Raw genomic sequence first — 19,070 nt, forward strand, 5'->3', positions numbered from 1 at the left:
CATTCGTAATAATCGGTACCGTTTACGTTCCACCGATTCTTAGTAATAATACCGAATATGTTGCTGCTTACTGTTCATCACTTATGGAAATTTCTGAGAAATATCCACAAGACTCGATCGTGTTGGGAGACTTCAATCAACCAGGCCTTTCTTGGCTATGTGACACTTACGGTTCTTTACATGTCAACATTCCGAGATCCCGTGTATCCCCAGCCTGCTCCCAACTGCTTGATACTCTCAGCTTTGTGGGACTATCTCAGGTCAATAATAATGTAAACAATCATGGGTCTTTACTTGATCTTATATTCGTGAGCCCGCGTATAATTGAGAATGGTATGAGAATTTTCCGTTCCATAGATTATTTAACTGAGGAAGACCGATATCATCCGAGCTTGCTGGTCAATATTACACTTCCATCAACAACCCAGGCTGCTACGGAAGTCACTGGATCGAACAGCCTGAGACATCTCGATTTTAGAAAAGCTGATTTCCCAAAAATGATTGACGCTTTTGCCAATACTGACTGGTCATTCCTTAATTCTGATAGCAATCCCACCTTATCAATCGATTCGGCAATCGACTCCTTTCAAATCAAGGTTGGTCTAGTCCTTCACAAATGCTGCCCTACTTTACAAGAGCGCGCAGCTTCCGGTCCCCCGTGGGGCAATAGAGAATTAAAAAGACTTAAATCTGCGAAAAATAGAGCTTTACATTGTCTCGTAAAGTCTAATCTTCACTCCAACAGACTATTGTTTAACACTGTTAGTGGCAACTATAGAAGATTCAATAGGCATCTGTATAGAATCTATATCAACAAACTTCAACGAAGTATATCCACCGATCCGACTAAAATATTTTCTTTCGTTAACCGTAAGAGGAAAAATGCAAAAATCCCGTCAGTAATGTCACTAGACACCGAGAAAGCCTCAAGTGAACTTGAAATAAGTCAGCTCTTTGCCAAAAAATTTAGTTCAGTTTTCGACCTTCAATCTTCGTCACCAATTAATATTGCAACTGCCCTGCAGCACACACCCGCGGATGTTCTAGATATGTCTATAAATGATATTGTCATCACAAATGAATCGGTAGAAAATGCAATCAAACAAATTAAACCCTCATTTATCCCGGGTCCGGATGGGATTCCAGCAATAGTCTTACAGAAGTGCTCAACTTATCTTTCAGAGCCACTGGTCCATCTGTTTAAGCTTTCTCTGCACAGTTCTACATATCCTACTATGTGGAAGTCTTCGTGGATGACACCCGTTCATAAAAAAAGGTCCGAGACATGTTATATCTAATTATCGTGGCGTAACTTCCCTATGTGCATCAGCAAAAATACTCGAAATTCTTGTCCAGGAAGCGTTAGTCAGGGGTGGCTTGAATTATATCAGTCCAAGCCAGCATGGATTTGTTCCCAAACTATCGGTGTCGACCAATCTCGTTCAATTCGTGTCTGAATGCCTTACGGCAATGGACGGCAAGTCACAGATTGATGCAATTTATACTGATTTCATGTCAGCATTTGATCGGATTAACCATGACATACTCCTTGCGAAACTGAGCCGGCTTGGCTTTCATAATAATCTAGTCATATGGTTAAAATCATATTTAAACCAAAGATCATATTGTGTTAAAATCAATAAGTGCTTGTCCAACGTGTTCGTTAGTTCGTCCGGTGTACCACAGGGAAGTAACATTGGCCCAGTATTGTTTATCCTATTTATTAATGATGTTGTATTTGCGCTCCCAAATCAATGTTTGCTTATGTATGCGGACGATATCAAGATTTATGCGACCATTAGAAATGATTCGGACAGCTCGACACTCCAGCACAGCCTAGACGAATTTAGCAATTGGTGCTCTGCGAACTCGCTATCCTTGTGTGTCAATAAGTGTTGCGTGATTAGTTTTACTCGTAAAAAAGACCCTATCAAGCGAGACTATAACCTTGACTCGTGTATAATCCCACGTAACATAGAAACTAAGGACCTCGGCACTATTCTTGACTCATCACTCTCCTTCCGTCAACAATATTCGTACGTCATCGACAAAGCAAATCGGCAGCTTGGTTTTATTCATCGTCTGACATCTGATTTTAATGACCCTTTCTGTTTAAAACAACTGTTTGTCGCCTTAGTCCGGTCCGTACTTGAATTTAATGTTGTAACATGGTCTCCACACACTAACAACTGGTCCACACGAATTGAGCGAATTCAGAAAAAAATCACAAAAATAGCTATAAGAACCTTACGGTGGAACATGGACCAGCCTCTAACCTATCAAACTACGGCTTCTTCTAGAATTGCAGTCCTTAGAGAGACCTAGGGAGGTAGCACAAGCAGTTTTTGTAGCAAAATTAATAAAAGGCGAAATTGATGCTCCCGAGCTTCTCCTTAAAATAAATTTGTACGCCCCTGACCACGCACTTCGTCCTCGAAATTTTCCGATCAAAATAGACCGGGCTCGTACTTCCAGAGGAGCTCATGATCCAATTATTTCAATGTGTAAAGCTTTCAATAAGTTCTACTGCTTTTTTGACTTCAACATTACAGTTGCCACGTTTAAATGTTCATGTCTGTTTTCAAATATATAGCCAGTAAGGTTATTTTTAAGTATTACTTTATTTTAATATTGCAAAGGCCCCTGCGCGCGCCACGCAATTATCTTCAATAAATTAACTAGAAACGGCAACAAGTTTGTTGCCCCAATTTCATATTATTCACCGCATAATCATTCTTCTCACAATTTAATCCGAACATCTCACCTCTCAAAATTAGAGTCAGAAAAATTAAAAAAGGTGTTGGAGAAAAATAGCCATTCATTTTATAAACCAGATACTAAATTAACTTGTACAACTAATATCGAATGTGCAATACACACTACGGATAACTCCCCAGTTCATCAAAGAGTTGATCCTTACCCTGCTGCATATGCTGACGAAGTAAATAAGCAAGTGGAAAAATTATTAGAAGATGGAATTATTAGACCGTCTCACTCGGCTTGGACATCCCCGGTATGGATTGTACCAAAAAAGTCAGATGCGTCAGGGCAAAAAAAATTCCGAATGGTTGTAGATTATCGCATGTTAAATGCCAAAACCATCTCTGAAAAGTACCCAATGCCTGAGATAAACTACGTAATAGACCAATTAAAAGGAAAACATATTTTTCAACGTTGGATTTAGCTTCCGGATTCCACCAAATTAAGATGAAAGAATCGGATATCGATAAAACAGCATTCGCTATTAATAATGGCAAATACGAATTCACTCGAATGCCATTTGGCTTAAAAAACGCTCCAGCGATATTCCAAAGAGCGATTGATGATATTTTGCGAAATTTTATTGGAAAGATATGCTACGTCTATATAGATGACGTTATAGTTTTTGGAGATAGTTTGGATAACCATCTAGAAAATTTAGATACAATTTTGAAAACATTAAATAATGCAAGGTTAAAAATTCAATTAGATAAGTCAGAATTCCTTCGTCAAGAGGTAGAATTTCTAGGTTTTATTATTAGCACTGACGGAATAAAACCTAATGAGAACAAAATCGACGTAATTAATAAATACCCCGTGCCCAAAACTATTAAGGATTTGCGTGCATTTTTAGGATTAATGGGCTACTATCGACGATTTGTCAAAGATTTTGCCAAAATAGCAAAACCTCTGACAAACATTTTAAGGGGGAAGGGATCTGACACATCGAAAAAGAAAATTACTTTAGACTTACATGAAATTGAATGTTTTAATAAAATGAAACAAGTATTGTCATCAAGCGATATTTTGATTTATCCAGATTTTAATAAGCCATTTATTTTAACAACAGACGCCTCAAATTTCGAAATAGGATCAGTTCTCTCTCAAGGTGAATTAGGCAAAGACAAACCAATCCACTTGGCCTCAAGAACCTTATCGAGGACAGAAGAGAAATATTCAGCTCCCGAGAAAGAGATGCTTGCTATTTTTTGGTCATTGCAAACGTTCCGTAACTATCTTTATGAAACGAAAGTTAAAATAGTAACCGATCACCAACCCCTGACTTTTGCACTATCACCGAAAAATACGAATGCCAAATTAAAGCGTTGGAAAGCTTATTTGGAAGAACATGATCATGAGATTTTATACAAGCCTGGCAAAGGAAATGTTGTGGCTGATGCCCTCAGTAGAATAGTATTCTCTGTGTCTGGCACACAACATTCCGCAGAAACTAGCCAAGATTTCTACATTATCTCTACAGAAGCCCCATTAAATGTTTTTCAGAATCAGATCATACTAAAGGAAGGGAAACCGAAAACAGTATTCGAAAACCCGAAATTTTAAACGAACTATCATTTATACAGATACATTAACTGAATTCTCTTTTTTACAGATTCTTAAGGATCATTTCATATTAACAAAAATAAACGGTATTTTAACGAGCGAAGAAATTATGGGTAAATTTCAAGATGTTTATAAGAAATTTTATGGAAATCAGAAACTCCTTAAAATCCGTTTTACACAAAAGCTCTTGGAAGATGTATCGGACGAAAATCTACAGATGAATATAATTACGGCAGTGCACATAACAGGGCACACCGTGGAGCCCAGGAAAATAAGTCGCAAATTTTACGCAAATACTATTTTCCCAAGATGCAAGCCAAAATAAAAAAAATTTGTTTCTAATTGCAGTATATGCAATGAAAACAAATACGATCGTAACCCGATTAAATTTCCTCAACAAAACATTCCCATACCAAAAGCACCATTTGAGATTGCTCACATTGATGTGCTTTTTTTGGAAAAACATTTTTTCCTCACCTACATCGATAAGTTTTCAAAATTTGCCCAAGTTAAGTTGATTCAATCGCGAGCAGCCGTTAATATAGTTACAGCTTTAAAGGAAATTTTAACAAAGTACCACCCGCCAAAAATATTAGTTATGGATGGTGAAAAATCATTCGGCACTCAGGATTTAACCAACTTCTATAAAGTCCACAATATTCAGACCTACTTAACCGCTACTGGTCGAAGCGAGATGAACGGAACGATAGAAAGATTTCACTCAACCTTACTCCAAATTTATCGTATTACAAAATCCGAACAAAAAGATATGCCCATCCCTGACCTTGTCCAATCCTCAGTTCATAAATACAATTCATCAATCCATTCCAGAACTAAACATACTCCATATGAAATTATGCTACCTTCCTTCCGGTCATCTGATATTTGCGAGAATGTTTATAAGAATTTAAATACCAAGCAGAAACACGATCTTTTGCTATACAATAAAAACAAAAGGGAGATAACAATACCAATTGCTAGAACGATTTATGAAAAGACTAGGGCTAGATTAAAACACAAACCAAGATACAAAAAGATTAAAGTTAAAAATGTTAATAGGAGCACAATTACAACCGGAGAATATCGCTTTAACTTAACTGCTTAGTTTAACTGCTGGAGTAGGGAAGGACAGTCGATGTTACTTTGCAGTAAACCAGCCACAAATAGTTGTTGTGCGCTACGGCGTCGGATGTGGAGCGGTTGCAGTCCGAGGAGCAGAAGTCGCGTTTCATAAGGTGGTAACTGACTGCCAGGTGGCCAAGGTAACAAGCGTGTTGCGTATCGGGATAAGCGACGCTGTATAGATTCCATTCTCTCAGAAAATCTTTGGGTTGAGGGCTTCCACAGGCGATACGACACAGGCGTATTCGAGTACCGGGCGGATAATACCATAGTATAACGCTTTAATGCAGACTGGGTCTTTGAAATCTCTTGTTATCCGAAACAACATGCCAAGCAATTGATTACCTCGGGTAATCACCTCCTCTGTTTGCTGGTCAAATGACAGCTTTGAATCCAGTATGACTCCGAGATCCTTCATAGCATTAGTGCGTTCTATTGGTAAACCGTTAACTGTGTAGCTGGTGTTCTTAATTTCTCGTGCTCGTGTGAATGAAATGACTCGGCATTTTTCAATTCAGAGGCTCAGGCGGTTTCGATTGCACCATTGGTGAAAATCGAGAAGGTATTGTTGTAGCTCGGAGTGGTCTGTGTCATTTTTTATCGTCATGTAGATTTTAATGTCATCTGCATACATTAAATGATTTGCTGCTGGTACTACATACGATAGGTCGTTGATGAACAGTACGAACAGTAGTGGACCCAGGTTGCTACCTTGTGGCACACCAGATGATGCAATGAAAGACCTTGAATGGCACCGTGAGAAAGATACAGCATACGATCGATTGACAAGGTACGATTCTAACCAGCATATTAAATTTCGCCCAAGTCCCAACTTATTCATCTTGGCTAAAAGGATGTTGTGATCGATGCTATCAAAAGCGGCCTTTAAATCCATATAAACTGCATCTGTTTGCATCCTGCTATCCATGTTACGGAGACATTGTGATGTAAAGTCAACAAGGTTAGTAATCGTCGACCGCTTTGGAACGAAACCGTGTTGTTGAGGGCTAATATAGTGATATGAAGCCGTGAGTAAACTTGTTTGGATCACTTTCTCAAAAACTTTGGCTCCAGCACTGAGTGATGTTATGCCTCTATAGTTGGCTGCATCTTCCTTGTCACCTTTTTTAAATATGGGGACAATCCATGAACTCTTCCAAATAGAGGGGAATTCTCCTTGCTGCAGCGAAAAATTAAAAATTTTGGTGAAGATCGGTGCAATGGACTCACAGCATCGGCTGAGAATGATGGCAGGAATACCATCTGGGCCAGGACTAGCTTTGGGCTTGACTGCTTTGAGCACATTTAGAACAGATTCCTGCTTTATTTAGTTAAATTGAGGTCGATGACATCATTAGGAGTATTAATTAAAGCGTTGGTAATAATATTGTCGTCAGTAGTTGAGATTGTGTATGCCTCCTCGAATCTACACGCAAATATATCACAAATATCTGAAGCAGTTGAACCAGCTCGGTCATTGTGGTAAATCGATTTAGGTGTCACATTTGTACTATTGTGTTTCTTACGAAAACTCCAGAGAGCTTTGGGCCTTTTGATGAAATTCTTCTCCAACCGAGACAAGTAGCCACCGTAGCGTATTTTATTGTAACTACGGTACAAGCGAGTTGTTTCGTTTAATATGCTTTTGTTAACAGGTGATCGGTACTTCGTGTATTTTTTTAATGCAGCTTCCTTAGCTCTTTTAAGTTTTTTTAGGTGGCGGTCAGACCAAGCAGGGCCGCTCTTTGGTGTGATAATTGGTACACACGAATCAAACGAGGATAAAAGAAAGCGTATAAATATCGATAAAGCTTCATCAACAGAATTAAACTGGCTAATTCTGAACTGGCTATTAAAATTAGTTATGAGCTCATCAAGCCGAGTAAAATTGGTTTTATAAAAATTCATCCTAGGTCTACTTGCTTGAGTCAGTGTAGGATTAGGATCTAGGAGTGCTCCTTGACGAAAAGTTGAGCTTCCACGACCAGCTAGAGCACGTTGTCACTAAGGGTAACCAATTGATCGGCTTACTAAAACAAATAGCACGAGACATCACTGACCCGATTTGCATCAAGACGCTATACTGTGCTTTGGTGCGACCAGTGTTAGAATACGCTTCTGTAGTATGGTGGCCTACAGCTGCTCGTCCCCTAGCTCGTTTAGAGTCGATCCAGCGCAAATTCACGCGGTTCTTGACTATGAGGGACGCTGTGCGTTGCTTGGCATCGAGACGCTGAAGCAGCGGAACTGCAACGCTCAGAGGCTGTTTGTCGCGGGACTTCTTGACAATCGGATCGACTCGCCCGCGCTTCTTTCGAGGCTCAACATGTATGGCCCGCCGAGATCGCTCCGAGCTAGATCGCTACTTGACGTGGAGGAACGCCGCACTCGCTTTGGCTCCTCTGATCCGTTTATTCGTATGTGCCGTGAGTTTAATGTCATTTGTGATCGTCATCAACCTGACATGTCGCGCACCGCATTGTTGAATAGTATTCGTGTCGTGCGACCTTTTACATGTTAATTATGTTACTTAAGACTAAGCGTGACAAATGAATGACCGTAATGTGACTATGTTATAATGAATGAATGTAAATGAATTCGCTTCAAGTGGGCCAATTGCGGTCCGTTGAATTTTAATAAATAAATAACAATAAATAAATAACAATTAGGCATTGTGCTTGGAATTCGAACCGTTAAATCGATGGCTGGATGGTACAGGTCAGGAGAGACTAGTGGTGTTGGGCAGGGGTGCAAATCGATGCAGTAAGTTGCGGCAATAAAATTTGCGAATACTAAGTCGAGCTGCCGGTTAGGCGAGTTTTTGATACAGCTTATTTGATAAAGATCGCTAGCGTTAATTTCATCCAAAAACCGAGATCTGACCGAAGATGATGAATTTGCCACATAGTGCGCGAACGATGATGAGTGACCAAATGTTTGTTGTGATAGTGACCACGATACTGCCGAAAAATTAAAATCTCCAAACAAAAATATTAGATCATTAGTTTTTGCATGGTTTACTATTGCACTTACACTTTCAATCACAGATGTAAGAGTATCTGTGTCGTTAGCTCGATTAGGAGGAATGTAAACAGTCCCGATGAATATCGTGCAAGATGATAGGCGAACGGTAACCCACACTTGCTCAAGTGAGTTACGAGGTAGAGTGAGTTCACGGGTGTTCAATAAGGATGAGCATGCGATCAGTGCGCCACCACCACGAGTATGCATACTATTAGACAAGCTACGATCACATCTATACACCGAATAGCCCGGGTCAAACAGTAGCGATGATGGAATTGAATTGTCAAGCCAGGTTTCGGTGAGTATTATTATCTGATATTTAGCGTCCAATGTGTTCAATCCGAATTCTGTGAGTTTGGTACGTAGTCCTCTAACATTTTGGTAGTGAAAATGTATATCACATGGTTTCAAAGCAGTGTCAGTCGGTTTGGCATGTGAAATGTTTTTAATATCGCGAACTGAAAACATTTTCAAGTGAGTTGCTGTGTTAGTGCGTGCGTGGTCATTACATGAAGTGTTAGTGTGCGAATAGCGACTGGCTGATGCTTCTTGTGTGCGTAAGCTTCATGAGCTGTGTTCGTGATGGACGTCATTGTTTTGAGCCGTACGATCAGCTGGGATAGGTAAATGCTCCATATCGTGCACTATTGGGTGTACATTACTAGGTGATGAACTATTTGGCTTTTCATTGATGGTTTGCTCTGCCGGTTTCGGAATATTATCGATAGGCACTACATTGATGCTTTGAAGTGGGGTTTCATGTGCATTCATCGGTGTGAGACAAGCCAAAGTATGGGATGAGGCTGGGCGGTTATCACGTAGTATAAATTCACGTACACGTAGATTAGAAGGCCAAACCGAGGACGATAACGCAGTTTCACGAAGGTGAGCCGGGATGCGAACCTTAAACGACATCGGTCTAGCCAAAGTGGTGTCGAAATTTTTGTCCATCAAGCTAAATGCAATGACGTCGGTTGTGGCCAGCCGTCGTTTCACAGATTCCACGACTTGTTCACAGGAAGTGCCAGGAGCAATGTTAGCTAAATGAAGCCACATTTTGGGTACAAAGCGGTTTTGAACGGTTGGAAGGTTTGGAGAATCGTTATCCGTGCCATAAATAGCAATTGGCTGCTCAGCAAGTGACGGTACGGATATGTTATTGTTGATATTGTTATTATTGATGTTTGTTGTTCTTTTGGCGATAGCAGGTGAAGTGTTTGTAGCACTGACCACCTCGGAGAATAATTTCTTCGCTGGTAAAACTCTGCGCAATTTGGCAGGAGGGTGACTGCTCAGTGGTGTTCTCTTCTGCGATTCATTAAGCTGCGATAGACCAGTACGAATTTCTTTTGCTAGAGGTTCAAGTGCAGATTTGAGACTATTGGCGACGGGATCCATTGTTGTTTGTATGCTCGACTGAGCCAAAGCTTGTTTGATGTATTTAGTGCGAGGATTAATAATCACATTGTTGCACGCTAGGCAGCACCAGTGGAGTTGTTGGTATTCGTTGATTAGCTTCAGTGCATTCTCGGGAATGCGCGAACAGCGGATGTGGAACGGTGAGTTGCAAATATAACAGCTAATCAGGTCTTCGGTGATCTCGGTTGCGCAAGAGTTGCAAGTATGCTCCATTTTGAAAAGGAATTCACAGGTCGATGCCTTGACCGGTTAATAGACGCACTACGCGGGTGATGCGACCGACGAGCAATTGAAGAAGAACTAGCACAATTGCTAAAAGTATGTATAATACGTTGTGGGCAAGCTCACTACACAACTTTTTTACTTAGAGAAAACTGATTGTTTGTTAAAATAACCGGAATACGGAAAATAAATCACGGAGCTATACGTAAACACGTCTGACTATGCCGATTTGACAGCTTGGAATTTTTAAACGTTGGGATTCCGTCGGCACTCTTTGGAAGTACTTAGCAGGGAACCCTGACGCTAATGACCTTAGAATAATAAACAGCAGTTTAAACGACCTGATAGATAACAACAACAAACAAATAACAATAAATAGACAGTTTAATAACAAAATTAAAGAGTTAGCTTTTAACACAGTCAAGGCTATAGAGCAATCAAATTCATTAGAAACCCATTCGATTGTTATATATATATATATGCACTTAGAAAAAATTATAGAATCTGTTCAAGGAATTATACATAGTATAGTTTGGACAAAAGCGAATATTGTTAATGAAAAGATTTTGTCAGATTTGGAAATGAATTTGCTAGAAAAAAACTTACAATCTGAAAACATACCCTTCACAACGAAAGCTGAAGCTCTCACGTTCATCGAAACCTCAATCGCCAGCAATAATCGCGAAATAGTTTTGCTACTAAAAACCCCTAAACTCGACCCAAGAATCTTCCGTAAAGTCAAAATCTATCCTGTGTTGTACCATCAAGGGCGAATCCACCTGGACCACACATCATACGTCATTAACGGAAACATTAGCTACATGGTAAACAGTCTCAATCAATACGTATATTCCATGAGTGAAGTCAATCAAGATCGATCAGAATGTGTACCAAGGTTAATTGGAGGACAACAAGCTTCATGCAATTTTACAAAACAGCCACGTACATTTGAAGCGTTTTGAGTAGGCGACCAAGCCGTGTTGATCAACTGTCTGCGCCCACACGCACGGTCCAAAACAGCCGAAGTCATACAAAATCATGAAAAAGTCTGCGCCCCTTTGTTTCGGCACCCTCGTGAAGTTTACCGAGCCGAACCGAATAGTTGTGTTCAATAAACATGTGTGCGTATCAGGTAGCAGCATTTGTACTGCTTACCTGCCGTATGCTGCTGTGATACCGAGCGAGACGCATAGACAACGCATCAAAAGGACATGTGTAGCCGTGAGGAAATTTTTCTGTGTCTCTTTTGCCTTGTCCTTGCCTTTAGATCCTGATGAGTAAAGCATGCATACCTTTCGGGTACGTTTCGGGGTATAAGCTCTGTCCCTCTCATGTTAATAGTGAAGATAGAATCGTATGTCATCGGCTCTGCCTTCGGGCGTGGGCAGGCCTGTGGACGCCGTTTGTTCGCAGGCACTCAATCCAAAATTTCTCGCTTTTCAACAATTGCGGAACCAGCAATAGAACGTTAAAGGGATCATTCGTCGTCAGAACAAACTCATGCGACGTATGGATAAATGATGTACAATTCTCATCAAAGGTGATAGAAATGATAGGCGAGCTCTCGTTATATCAGTTGGACGGAATAGTCGTCAATAAGCAGCACGAGGTTATCAATATGTCTATCGAACACCTTCTAGACCTACACTTTGAAACAAGGAAAGAACTCGAGCACATTCGTTTAGCGAACCAATCGCTATCCATCACCTGGCCATCCATAAGCCTTTTGGGAGGAACGTCGATCCCTCTCGTCATATGCATTGTAATTTTGCTGGTATGTAGAAGAAAAGCAAAAGCTAGAGTTGATTTGACGATCGCACCTGCAAAACCTGCCTACACAACGTTTCCACACCGTAGCTATGTTCCGGGGACGTCAACAACATAAGGAAGGGCGAGTTAGCACATCGGCTTCAAACTGCTGATGCGGCGGGTTGAATAACTTGGGTATCGATTTGCTGATCGATATATGCATATCGATACCGTTAGCCGACCGGTCACATTAAGCGTTGGTAACAAATAATGGAAAATAAAGTCAGTTGGTTTCTAGTACTCGAAAGGTCCACTTCTTTCTAGCTTCGAAGAAAGAAAAATAACTCGCGGTAAAGTTTAAAATAAATCAAAATAAAATACTTACAGCTTGTGGAACTTATACACCAAAAAATCGCAAATTAAAAGCTACGGAAAATTTCAAGGCAATAATAGCAATGAACCAAAAGTTATTGCAGTTTAAAGTTGAACTTAAAGGTTAAAATGATAAACAGATACTGCAGCGTTTGTGCACGAACATATATGTTCGAAAATCACACTCCACTTTATCCTTTTGATTTTGTTTGAACTCATGGTCTGAACACAACACTGAATATTATTTTAATAAATGTATATGTTGAAGCGAATTCCACCTTGTTTTAAACAAATGACATCAAATACGGTGTATTTTAAATTTTCACTAAAATATATTGTATTAGCAGAATTTTGATTATCTGAAATGTATCTTTGTATTCGATAGGAATTATCTTAAATTAAATTTGTTTTGTCTTTTTGCTGAATTGGGGTTTTGTATGTTCAACATTATCCATATAACCAGTGCCGGCAGAATATGAGCAATTTTATAAATCCTAATTCTTATTTTGTACAGTATTAAATGCATTCAACATTATTGTGCAACGAAACGTAAATGTGCTAGTGGTTTTGTTGAAATGCAACTGCACAGCTTTGGAAATAGCTTTAGTAAGAAAAAACGTGTTTCTCAAATAAACTTTACTAATTCTCGATGCTCACTGCCTCATGTACATGGGTTAGCTTTAATAAGTCTATTATCAAATAGGAAACATTTGGTTTGTTTAATATCTAGCAAAGAGGAACATTGGAATCTTTTGAGCTATTCATTTTTGTATGTGTTTCTTGCTTTGTATATATCGTTTATCCCGGATGGAAACTAATAGATTAATCGAGTAAATATTATATAGACGTATAAATCCTTATTTAAAAGACTAGCATGCGGCATATGGAACAAAACAATGCAATCATATTGTAGTTCAAAATTGTTCGTAATACCTCAAGTCAAGCAGTCATGAACCTGGTGGTCTTAAAATAAATATATAACTTCCATCCATGAAGTCATATAGTTTAGTGATTTAAAGAAAATGTGAAAGATAATTATATGACTGATAATTTTAAAATTACTCATCTATTAACCGTATGGTTGAATAAGACGATCAGCCCTAAAAGTGTTCTGATAATTTGCAAATTCTGTTGTAAATTAATGTCTTTCAATTGGTTCTAACTAATAAAAGAGAGTCTTTTCATGTTTTGAAAAAGCATTTGTTCTACATAGTAATTGATTCACGGCTGTTTTCATTGCTTTCGTTTAACGTAGACGTGTTCGTTGCAGAAGCTCCAGAGGCAGAAGGTATAGCTGTTAACGTTGCTGTTGACGAGCTTGCCGAGGAGGAATCATTGCTGTTTATCAGGGAAGAGTGTTTGGGAGATTGATTCTGTATTTCAGGAGGTATTAAACCTTCCTTCACTCGCTTCTTTTGTTTCATGCGTCTATTTTGGAACCAAATTTTTACCTAAGTGAAATAAAAACAAAAATCATTTCATAAACACTGATTACAAATATGCAGTTGCGTGAAATATTTCATTTCTTACTTGTGTTTCGTTTAAATGTAAAGCATTTGCTATTTCTATTCGCCTTGCCCGAGTCAAATACTTGTTGAAATGGAATTCTTTCTCCAGTTCTGTTAACTGCTTATTGGTGAAATTTGTACGGCCTGTGCTGTTATTGTTTATCATAAAACTTGATTGATGAGGTGATACAGCACTAGGGGCTACTGAAATGAAGAAAGAGTATCATTATCATTGTATCATTGAAATCATTATTTGTTGGTATTATAAATCCCTAGGAAGCAAAGAGTAATGCAGGCTACAAAGTTCAATGTGAAAAAGGACTTCGTTGTCGAAAAACATTAAAAAAACATTTATGTATATACATACCAACTGTCGTGTGATTAGGAACTCTTAACGGGTCGAGTACATGCGTAGGAATATGATATTCTGGTGTAGTTGATAACTGTAAAGACTTAGTCACTATTACAGAAAAAAAAGAAAAATAGCATTAATTTAAATAATATTTCTATATTCACTACTTATTTTATTAGGAGGCTTATTTATTCTTGCAATCGAGATGTCTTGACGTTGACTTATATTGAGTATTGAGAAGAAAAAATGGTTTACTTTAAAGCTTAATCCCATTTCTATTGGATTGGGATTGGGATTGGGATTGGGATTGGGATTGGGATTGCCACCGGTCAACGTCCACGGGGACCACAGTGTGTACATGCACACTGTAGCACACACTAAGCGCGCAAGACTTAGTGTGTGCCGAGCGCCGAGCAGAGTGTGCACGAAGGCCGATCGAGCAAGAGCTCTCGGCAGCGTCGCTCGGTGCGACTGGCGCGGTCTACGTTTTAACGTTTTGTATTTCGTGTGTATTTATTATAATGTTAAAGTTTTAAGTGTTTAAATAAAGTAAAAGAGCAATTCATAACACAGATGACCACCCAAACTGGATGGACCTTTTACTTATTGGTATTACTGGTATTGAGTGATTTAAGGACCATATTGGTCAAGATTGGCATGCTACGTGGTCATTTTGAATACGTGAAAATGAATACAGTCAATCTTTCAGTGGACCACATCAATTTATGTTCTCACGTTTCTCTCACGTTTATGCATAGTGTTCCGAGATATGAAAAGATATCGGTCTGTTTTGTAGTAGAAATATACAGGCAGTCCCCGAGATACACGGTACCTCTTATAAGCGGATTCGGAGATACGCGGTTTTCTAAATTTGACAGTTCTTTGAGCAAATTGTACTGATTTGACACATCAATTGTAAATTGCCAAATAATTTCCGTTTCGATCGAATGTTAAAAACTATTTCAAAAGGTTTTAAACTGTTATATTCAGTCAGAATCATATCAAATAGGGGAAGATAGGTAAAGACGGACACTGCGGGTAAGATGGACACTTCTCATAAATGCATGAAAAAGGTAATTTTCGAGTAATTCAACAATGTAGAATCCAAACTGAAGGTAAAATAACACATTTGAGAACATTTTTGGCATAATATATATAAAATTGGTTAAATCCACGAACAAAACAAATTTTCAATCGTACGCACCCTTGTGAATCTAATTTGACTACTGCAGATCTTAAGCACTACAACTTGTATTATTTATATTTCCGGAAGTTTTATTTCATGAATGGGTTGTCATGATCATTAATGAAAAAACTGGCGAAAGAACGAGGATAAAAGTGTTGTGGACAGACCGCTGCCTCATCCTGAGGGCTCACTGTTGACAGCAAGGCTGTCATCCTGTGACGTCCTCAGTGAGGATCGCGGCGCGAGCAGGACCAGCCGTCCTCTCCCCGCATTGCGTGTGTGTTGTTTATATTAATTATTACCAATGTTAATTGTACCCATACCAAAGATAGTGACAAAATATATATTCTGTTTGTGCCGTACACACCACCGTCTCATGTTTGTTTTGTGCGGACACAACAGTGGCGACGAGGATGGGATCCTCCTCGCGTAGGGGGGGATCCTACAACGAACCGACGCAGCACCGAGACCACCATCGCGGTTCCACCATCGCACAACCGCCATCGCGCAGGATAGGCACGCTCGGGCTTGCGCGAAGCCCCAAAGAGGATCCTCACTCCGCTGCAGCCCTATACCGGACAAAGCGAGGGGACATTCCGCTTTGGACCGTCGTCACACGGCATCACCGCCGCCCGCTGCAGCGTCATCGGACACACACTGGTGCAGCATCGTCATCGCGGCACCACAGCCGCCCTTCTGCACCAGCATCATCGCGGAGCCCGATAAGGCACAGTGCTGAGGCATTTCGGCTGCCCCCTGTGGACCTTCATCGCCGGCGCTCCAGCTGCACAGGTGCGTCTCGACGGCGACACCACTGTCGCCCCTGTGCAGCACCATCACATGTGTCCCGAGTGCACAGTCGTCGTGCGCGGCATCACGGTCGCCCGCTGTGCATTCGCATCGTCATCATCATCACCATCATCCTGCGCGCCCTGCACAGCAGTTCACCGGCAGCGAGATCACGGTCCCCCCTGTGCAGCGGTACCGGCTGAGCGGTCCAAGCGCGCGCGGCACCACGGCCGCCCCCTGCTCAGCCGCACATCGACGCCCCAACGGCAACAGCATCCGGAGAGCTGCCTCATCAGCATCATCGGTGTCCGGAGCAACAACAACAACACCAACAACAACAACACCGACAACAACAACACCGCAGCGGCTGCAACGGAACGAGCGAACGCAGCACATCGGCTGCCCCCTGTTGCAGCCCGCAACGCTCATCCCGTCGAGCGTTAGACACGGAGGCCGGTCAACACTCTCCCCCCCCGTTTTACACAGCGCTACTTGAGCCGTACGCTTGCCACTCCGGTTTTAAGTACATTAAAACTGCTGCGTTGGCTTAAGCCGTACCGGCTTAATTAAAACGGGGAGATGTTGTGGACAGACCGCTGCCTCATCCTGAGGGCTCACTGTTGACAGCAAGGCTGTCATCCTGTGACGTCCTCAGTGAGGATCGCGGCGCGAGCAGGACCAGCCGTCCTCTCCCCGCATTGCGTGTGTGTTGTTTATATTATTTATTACCAATGTTAATTGTACCCATACCAAAGATAGTGACAAAATATATATTCTGTTTGTGCCGTACACACCACCGTCTCATGTTTGTTTTGTGCGGACACAACAAAAAGCAATACAAAATATTGTTTTCTGGTGGTTTAAACATTCTGACATCAAAGCGGGAAAGACGGACACCTTGTTGTAGGGAAAGATAAACACCGAATTTATTGATTTTTTTACATCTTATATCAATTGGTGATGAATAGAATTCTTCAAATATCTTAAATAAGGGTATTCCGATGCTATAAATCAATCAGTAACTAGAAAAAGTATTGAAATAAGTGTGAAATTAAACACCGATCTAATGGTTTAATGGCTACTATCATTCGTTATGCTATTACTCGCTCGACGCTGATGAGGCGCTTCACGAAATCCAATATCTTCTCACGACTTGGACAACTTTAAGCAATAAAAAGATGAGACATTTATACGACATTGTTCAGGAATAGATGAGAAATTCTATTGGAATACAAAAATCAAATGTTGAATTTTGACATGGTGGAAAATGGATTTAACTGTTAACAAGTCCCTCATGAATACTGGGGTCGTGGTCTTTTTGCGGAGTAATTTCCTAAAAGGAAGTTCTAGACTGTTGTTCTGTAAGCTAGAGCAACGTCAGCTGTAAGTGCGCGATATGTCAATAATGCTTGAGATGCTGCATTCTACGATATATTACAAGCGCCGTTTACAATTCCTAAATTCATGGCTGAATGAATCGTCGTTGCAATAGACCAAGAATTGGTTTATACACGTACCAGGACGTGGAAAGCGATAAAATTTGTTAAAATATTGTAAAACTTTTCACTTTCTAACCTTTTCTACAGGTGTCCATCTTACCCTTCATGGTGTCCATCTTTCCCATATCAGGTGTCCGTCTTACCCGAACATTTCAAAACTTCACGAAAAAAAAATGTTTTTCATTCATGAAAAAAACGCAAAAATCGATGGAAACTTTAAAGTTTTAACACATTTTCTGATAAAACATGAGTGTAAGATAATGTATGCACATTTTCATGGTCGTTGCACTTATATATCCCTAGATTTTTACCATTTCCCTTAACGTGTCCGTCTTTACCTACCTTCCCCTAATTCATAAAGTGCCTAAAACCGCCCCCTACTTCCAAATTACTCGAATATTAATGATATTTTAGCTGGAAATCACGAGATTCGACTTACGCGGTATTTTGCTGCCGTTTTCGGTCCCCATAAACCGTGTATCTCGGGGACCACCTGTAGCTGAAGAGGTGTCCTCAACGATGCATGAAAATCGTTTTCCGGTAAGTGGTCTAGAAAACTGTGCAAAGTTATACAATTGGTGAAAATATGAGGTATCCGACTTTAGGTGACAACCTCTGTAAATAAAACTCATGAGGATCATTCAAATCCGTTTCCATTTAAATACATTTTTCATCATTCAAACAATTATTAATGAACTTATGCAATATAATAGCAGATTAAGCCCAAGAACCACAAATCCACTAAACGACCACTAAACGGTTTCTAAACGACTCAAGCTGTCTACCTAAATGGAATATAGTAAAACTTCGTTTAGCAGATGGTGAACGAGAAAAAGAGTTTTCTCAGTTTTATAGCTTTTCAAGGTATTAAAATGATATTTTGTTGTTTCTTTATAAAGATAATCATTATTTGATATGATTTTAGACATTTGACATCTGAAATAAAATCGCATGCGGCGATGCGGCAAAATCAAATGATTTTGATTTTGCCGCATCGCCACATGCGGCAGATTCGCAAGTGTTGTCTTTAACGTCAAATCCCATACAAAAGCTTGTGGCAAAATCGCATGCGGCGAGGTTCTGACCGCTGCCTAAACCAGTAACGCTATGAAGGTTTCATTTTTTCTATGGATATTCGATTTTCCAGTCGTTCCAGCTTAATCTGTGTCGCTTGGGATGTTATTTAATTTTATTTTTATAATTGAACGAATAAAATGTGAAATTATTCAATTTTACATTTTGAAGTCAATTGCACGGCGGGAATGTTTGACGGAAATGTTTAACGGGGATAAAAATGCCTAGGCTCGCAAGCTCTTTACAGGGTTTCACACTTTATCTCAAGACCGCGCTTTATTTCAACCCCTTCCAGAATCTGTCTTAGCCAAAGCCAAAACTGCGGTATGATGCTTGAAAACGTTGATGATACCTGAATTCATCGGATGCAATGCTGAATCTGCGGCACATTTCTCGAAACACACTGGTCCGCGCCGAGGACATGCGGTCGA

The 19,070-nt window shown here is 40.2% G+C and overlaps 1 protein-coding gene across 2 annotated transcripts in view; it reads right to left on the minus strand.

Moving 5' to 3' along the window:
- Positions 1–12,544: 12,544 nt before the first annotated feature.
- The window catches only part of LOC120896693 (homeobox protein Hox-A1-like), a 45,108-nt gene continuing 38,582 nt past the window's right edge, over positions 12,545–19,070 (minus strand). The window contains exons 2-4 of one of the 2 annotated variants that reach the window (XM_040301022.1): positions 14,107–14,199; positions 13,762–13,940; positions 12,545–13,682 (exon numbers count right to left, since the gene is read on the minus strand). In XM_040301022.1, the coding sequence (XP_040156956.1) occupies positions 13,437–13,682; positions 13,762–13,940; positions 14,107–14,199 (518 nt within the window). In that variant the 3' untranslated portion in view covers positions 12,545–13,436. Of the gene's footprint in view, positions 13,683–13,761; positions 13,944–14,106; positions 14,200–19,070 lie in introns of both variants that reach the window. The other variant, XM_040301021.1, reaches the window with a different exon arrangement.

Source organism: Anopheles arabiensis, chromosome 2, assembly GCF_016920715.1.
Source record: "Anopheles arabiensis isolate DONGOLA chromosome 2, AaraD3, whole genome shotgun sequence".
Classification (NCBI taxonomy): domain Eukaryota; kingdom Metazoa; phylum Arthropoda; class Insecta; order Diptera; family Culicidae; genus Anopheles; species Anopheles arabiensis.